At 38.4% G+C, this 7,236-nt stretch overlaps 1 protein-coding gene across 1 annotated transcript in view; it reads left to right on the plus strand.

The window, feature by feature from the left end:
- Positions 1–5,939, plus strand: part of TMEM132B (transmembrane protein 132B) — a 254,428-nt gene extending 248,489 nt beyond the window's left edge. The window contains exons 8-9 of the mRNA XM_054219948.1: positions 444–635; positions 1,863–5,939. Of these exons, the coding sequence (XP_054075923.1) occupies positions 444–635; positions 1,863–3,017 (1,347 nt within the window). The 3' untranslated portion in view covers positions 3,018–5,939. The remainder of the gene's footprint in view (positions 1–443; positions 636–1,862) is intronic.
- The last annotated feature ends 1,297 nt before the right edge of the window (positions 5,940–7,236 follow it).

Here is a 7,236-nt window from a genome sequence, read left to right on the forward strand (position 1 = left end):
GTCCTCTGTCCCTATAAAGGCAGCGGGCCAAGTTCCTATCAGCCAGGCTTTGTACACTTATTTATTCCCTTAGTGAGTTTCAGCGTTAATCAGTGTCATACACTATGTCTTGTGCTATACTACATTCGTTGGAGGTTTTATAGAGCACACAAAAATTACTTTTTTTTTAAAAAAAACCAAATCTATGTAATATAATCTATACTCCATTGTTGAGATGAAGCTGTAATTTTGAAGTGCTTGGTTGTTTTATTAACTTATTTTTGTAAATAACGTAATTTAGCAACAAATGAGTGTAATGTCTTGGGGGAAACATCAATTATAGCTTATACATGGATGTGACAAACCTGAGATTAATCCGAAGTGTTATGCCGATTAGAGTCTAATCTTGCTTTACAACACAGTTAGTTGCTGTCTCATGCAAGACGTTTGCTTTCTCTTTCAAGGTTCTGTCACCTCTTTCCGATTCCATCTTGGCAGAGAAGACAGTGATAGTTCTAGATGACCGTGTAACCATTACAGATCTAGGAGTACAACTAGTTTCCGGCTTGTCTCTCTCCTTACAAATCAGCAAAGGAAATAAGAGAGCAATTGTTTCTACCACCTCTGCATATGATATCCTTCATAGTCCAAAACAGGTATGATCCAAAATAGTATATAGGATTAATTTATTTGTTTACTGTGCTTTGTCAGAAGCTAGGGAAAAGCTACTGCTGTAAATTTTAGACAGCACGTATAACATATGGCTTTGTCAAAAGCAGTACCTGCACATAGTAAAGGCTGTTTATCTTACTGACCAACTCCTACAGGTGCAAACACCCGTACAGGCTGACCATTAAACTCTTCAGAACTGGTTTGGAGACCTGCGCAGCACAGGGAAAAGTGATGGATATGTCTGTGCGTGCATAATGCTGTAGAAAGCACGTACGTGCCACTCGACACTTTTTCTATGGGAAAATGCGGCTTAGCTCTGTAAGCAGAGGAAGAAGCCCCGTGCCTTGAAGTCAGTTCAGCCAAAAGGACCTTTTGGCTGCATGTGCAGAAGTTTTCATGATCTTCATTGCTGAAATCTGATGAGTTTGTGCTTACTTTGAACCATATAATCTCAAGGAATTAAACAGCTTTCAATGAGACCACAGAATAAATTACATATATCTTTTTTATTGTATTTATTACAGAATTGACACACTATATATATTGACACACTAGAGAAAGAGTAACTATCTTTTAAGCACTAGCAATTTGCAGTAAGAAGGCAAATTATTTTGGTCAAAACATCCTTAAAAATGGCATTTTTGCGAGTGTTTCTATAGTACCCAGAAGAGACTACAATCACTTTTGTATATTTCACATAATCTTGAATATTTGAAAGCATGACAGAAAATTTAAAATCTTGCATTGAGATGTGTTCGTAACCTAGTTTGTTTCTGTGGGCTGAATGGGATCACCATTCCAACACGTAAACAGCTCTGCACGTTGTATGGCATTAGAACTGCAATAGTACAGAAATTCCCCATTATATGTCCTTTATAAAATTAATTAACCAGGACTTTGGAAATATGATTATTTTCATCATTCAAAAGAGGCTTCTCACTTCAGACTGAAAAAAGAATTGTCTTTTTTTTTCGTCAGCGTCTTTTATTAAATTTAGATGACAACGTCTTTGATAGTTCCTGAAGATGGGATAAATGCCTAAGTGGTCTAAAGAGTAGACATTTTGATTTTCTTTTTTTAAAAAACAAAATAAACCAAAGTTAAACTGTGTATTTATTTTGCCAATGTCAACAGATTTAAACGACTGATGTCTGATATACGCTCTCTTACCTTTCACACGTATTTTTTTTTCTCATCCTTTCTCCCCTCAGGAAGCCATAGTCAGTGCTTGGATTTTGTTCAGTGATGGGTCAGTGACGCCATTAGATATCTATGACTCCAAGGACTTCTCAATCACCATCACTTCACTGGATGAGATGGTAGTGTCTGTACACCAAAACCTTCAGTCCAAATGGCCTGGGGTAGTGGCGGAAGGGGATGGGCAAGGACCTTTGATTAAAATTGAAATGGTGATCAGTGAGCTGTGTCAGAAGACTAAGCGGAAGAGCATTCTGGCTGTTGGGAAAGGAAATGTCAAAGTGAAGTTTGGTCAAAAAGATTCTGACCAAAAAGGAAGCACTAATGACATTGATGATATGGATAGAGATTTTAAAAGCCATGCAAGCAATTCTATAGAGAAACCTGCAGAACAAGAGAGGACAGCACAAGAATGGTCCAAAAACCATGAGGACGTGTCCAGTCACGAGGACAATGCAAACAAAAGCACAACTTTCATATCTCCCATTGATCAGGAGTCCCTGGAGGATGACCAGCTCCAAAATAACCCAACTGCCTTCACAGGTTTCCCTACGCAAGTAGAAATACCAGGAGAAAACAATCCCAGTGATCTCACATTGACTTCAAGAGGATTAACAGATTTGGAGATTGGCATGTATGCCCTGCTGTGTGTTTTCTGCTTAGCAATCTTGGTCTTTTTGATTAACTGTGTGGCATTTGCTTGGAAGTACAGGCATAAAAGGTTTGCTGTGAGTGAGCAAGGCAACATCCCCCATTCCCATGATTGGGTCTGGCTTGGAAACGAGGTTGAACTGTTGGAAAACCCAGTTGACATTTCGCTTCCGTCAGAGGAGTGCACGACCATGATTGACAGAGGAATGCAGTTTGAAGAAAGCAACTTTCTCCTTAATGGGAGTTCTCAGAAGACTCTTCATAATCATATCCTCAGGTCTTCTGAGTACCTTTGTGAAAAAGAAGTTAAAAGCGAACCTATAAATCCTTCTGGGCCAAAGCAGAAGCGAGTAAAGTTCACTTCATATACAACAATACTGCCGGAGGATGGAGGCCCCTACACCAACTCAATTCTATTTGACAGTGATGATAATATTAAATGGGTATGCCAAGATATGAATCTTGGTGATTCCAAGGAACTTAGGGACTATATGGAAAGACTGCAAGACAATATGTAAAACTACTTTCTTATGTTTGTAATCACCTTTATGCCTTCTGTTTATGGATGGTGGAGCAGTCAGTCCAGTCAGCAATAGGAACAAGACAGTTCAACCTTGGAGTTACTGAGACGATAACCTGATATCACTGAGCAGGTACAAGAGGCTGGCTGAGTTAAACCTGTTTCACCGCAAACCAGGATGTGCCCCTAAAACAGCTACCTGTAGGTGTTGGAGGTGTCACACGCGATGGCTGTTTTTGTATACTGCCTGGTACTAGCAAAATGCTAATACAATTACGCTCAGACTCAGAGGAGACTTCATTTGTTTGTCATCTCTCATGATAAACGGTAAATCAGAAAAGAAAGGGATATTTGTTCACATTGATTTTTCTAGTCGTCGTCCTTTGTAAAGCACAGTGGACATTTCTTGCCTACAGCCTGAAACAAGGCTTACATTAAAAGGGATCTGAATGAATATAACTTTATTGCCTACGTGCAATGCAGCCAAGTAGTCTTATTATTTTTTACAGATATAAAAAACCTCATGTGGTTAATTTCTTTTCCTATTGTTTATGAATTTTATTTGACTTAGGGAACATTAGGTATTTTCTTGAAGGGTTTTTTTTTCGGTTGTACCAAAGTGTAGTACGGTAATATTTATAATGATTTACGTTTTCCATTCATCTGCATCAGCCCCTAGAGATACCTCCTTCATCACTGATTACCTTTCCCCTTTCCATATGGATATATGGGTCGTTAGTATTTGAAACATAGAAAGGTATTAGGACTCTTACTGGGAGAAGGTTGTATCTTCTTACAGGGAACTGTAAATACAATAATAAACCCTGGAAAATAAAAACCAAGGAGTAGCCCTGGGTTTACTTTTGTCATTGCTAACATGAAAAAGTAACCTCCAACAAAACAGCACATACTTCAAAGGAAAATGCTTTGCTGAAACAGCAGCTTGGTTACAATACACATTATCATCAGAATGAGAAAGTCAAATATGGTATTGAAGTGCATAGAATAAAAAGGAAATTTCCTAGCAAATAAGCAAAGGCTTGGAGTCACTGTTACTCTGTATTAATTAATACACTGATGGTAGAGTTTAGCAGGACAAAGAAGTCCATGCTGAACCGCTAACGCCCCAGACCTTGTCTAAAACATCTCTGGCCATAAGGCCATTAAAGAGAAAAACTTTATACCAAGTTTCATTAAAAAATGAAGAAGGAAAGAAAAGACGCACTGGGCACATTATGAAGTGACTATTCCCAATTTTAACAAGGAAAACACACTGGGGATTCAAAGCAGCCATTTCATATGCATTACATGTATTTTTTTTTGAAGGATGACTGAAATAAATTGAGAATTGCAGTGAGAAAAAAACCTGAATCTACATAATACTTAAAAAAACCAATAAAGCACATGTTCTTATGATGGATCCTGTGCAATAAACACAAGATCCAAATTACAGCTGCTGTACATACCATAGTTCCCATCTTTTGGGTAGCTCAAGCTAGGATTTGAGTTTTATAATTCAATTCTGATACTAGAACAGACCAGACAACCGTAACTATGGGAAATTCTGCATTTGGCTTCTAATCCACAACTGGGAACATATTTAATATAACTGCTGTAAAATATGATAATTGTAATGGTGAGACTAGAAAGTGAGGACACCAGGCTTATATAAGTGATTAGAGACTTACGTTTGCTGGCACTGCACTGCATAGTGAGGGGATGGCATCTGTTATAATCTAATTTTAAGTAGATAACATTGTAGTGAAATCTTGGGTTGTTTAACAAATGTTCTCTCCTCTTTAAGTGATCCAGACGTCGTAAGGAAATATTAATTCCTGCTATGATCCTTATTACTAACAACATAAAAATCCGTTTTTAGAATTTAACATCTCTTCCAAACGTATTATTTTGTATTTAGCCCAGCCATAAACCAAGCGTATTGTTTGCACAAGAGTAAATGAATATAAATCAACCACAAATAAATTTCGCCTTGAAATCAGAGGCAACAACTTGCTGATGGTAGCTGCAAAGGGCAATAGCACAGCTGTCTTCATGAATGCATAGCCACCAGTCTACCAGCCAAGCCATGATCTCACAGCAGTGTACTGGGCTCCATGACCCATTTCTTCACTGTGGCCCCAGTTCTGCTAACTACACCAGCAGCTGCTGAACTCCATCCTCAGTCAGTGCCACACAGACACTCCGAGTGCCAAGGGACTCACAGCTGGGCTTAGCTGCTCTTCTCACCCGTTAATGGGTAACAGGAGGCAACAGTTTTACTTACTTGTTCGGGAAATTTCCCTTCCAGGACTATGGCTTGAAAGACGGAGGATCTCCATGTTAGGGTGCCTCTCTACTGTCATATTGTTGAGTCCCTGAACTTGTACCTGAGGTCTAATCCCTGGTTGCCCACACTACCTTCAAGACGCTATACATTCAGGCTGCACGCTAGTGTGTGGAGGAAGGACAGTCCTACACGCAGTATGGACAGTGCTAGAAGCCACCAAAGGAGACCACCAAAGGCTTTTTCAGCGTTTACTTGCCACATAGCTTGGAAATCCCTGTGCTTTCAGATGTGGCTGCTGAAGATGGTTATAAATGCAGGATTGAGGACTGCCAGCGTTGGACCAGAAATACTTCTGTTCTGGTGTTTGATTGAGCATGCATCTAAAATACACTCGAGTAGAAACTGAGAGGTAGCTAGGGTCTGTGTTTTATTTACCATAGGGTGGTAAAGTCCTACCTCGGTACCGCATCTGTCAGTGTGGTCACGATGTTCTTCAATGAAGTTCTTAGGTGGCTCAGTGGCTGGATGTGGAGCTTCTTTAGAGTCGTGACTTTTGCAGTCATGAGCATCAAACCTGTATCTATCCCAAAGTTAAATTACAGCCCATTAGAAAGTAGTACAGCCGCTACTGGTGATCAGCAAACAATGGAATTGGATACAGCTGTCCACACAAAAAAGACCCCTTCCCAAATCTGGCAATGGGGAAAAAAAAATAAATCTACAACTGCAGATTCATATAACCTTTCTTTTTGTTTTACATCACATGTTGTTACGTGAAAGTTCTTATATGGAAAAATGGCAATATGAAAAAACGAAGAGAGAATTCTATTCTCATAAAATAGGGATAACATCAATAAAGTGGAGTTCTGGATTTATGCTAGTTTAAGCGCTTGTGCTACTTCTCATAAAATCAAAAGGAAAAGAATTTATATTAATATATTTGATGCAAAATATAGTTCTGTGTTGATCAGTCCTTTTTTTAATGAAATATTTCATATTTTAGTTTCAAAATGATGGCATACATTATATGTAAATGATTTTAATTTAAAATTATTTTAAAAAAACAATTTTCTGATTAACCTAGATTTTTTTCAATGACTCTTTTTAAAAAAAGTCTTTTATTCATGGAATATATAATATTCCACTTTGCTGTTAAATGAACAGCATTTATGTGTTGATAAAAGAATCTCTGCTTTTGAGATTACAAAGCAAAGGTAGCCAAATGATCAAAAGGCACAATACTGTTTGTATGTATGTATGCAGGAAACTAGAGTTGTCTAAAAAAAGAAAATAGAAACGATACTGACAGATTAATTAGAATTATGCTTCAGTAGGTGCCCAGGAAAGCAACACCTGTAATTTAATACTGAACAAACAGCACATCTTACTTACAGCATGTATAGCGAAGATACTGTGAGCGAGTTTCTTTGCCTGCTCTCAAGGAAAGACAGTATGTAGTACCAATACATATCCCAGGAGACACCCAGAAAAATTCTGTAAGCAAAGAAAGAGTGGATTAATGGAACCTGGGGAGTTTGCAAACTTTAAAAATAAAGCTGATGCCAGACCCTCAACTCGTGTAATCAGAGGTGAGTGATTTACGGCAGCTGAGCACTCGCATACAGAGAATGGAGAAGCAAGAGCTAGTAGTTCTTATCTGTGCAGAACCTTTTATTTCATGTGGCCATCACACCCCCCCTAGCTCCATGTGGCTCGTCTACGCCTTCTTTCTCATTTAAGTAAGAACTTGGGAAACCAGCGCCCTGCTCTCCTCTTGATGTAGAATCACATAGATTAACGTTTTGAGCTGCTGTTTCTTAATTCATATTGGGGAATGTACAAGAAAATCTTACAGCCATACAACACAATACAAATAGTCCATTATATAATGGAAAAAACCCTGTATTTCAAGGTAGAGTACTCTATGAAT

Source organism: Rissa tridactyla, chromosome 13 (genome assembly GCF_028500815.1).
Source record: "Rissa tridactyla isolate bRisTri1 chromosome 13, bRisTri1.patW.cur.20221130, whole genome shotgun sequence".
Taxonomy (NCBI): Eukaryota; Metazoa; Chordata; class Aves; order Charadriiformes; family Laridae; genus Rissa; species Rissa tridactyla.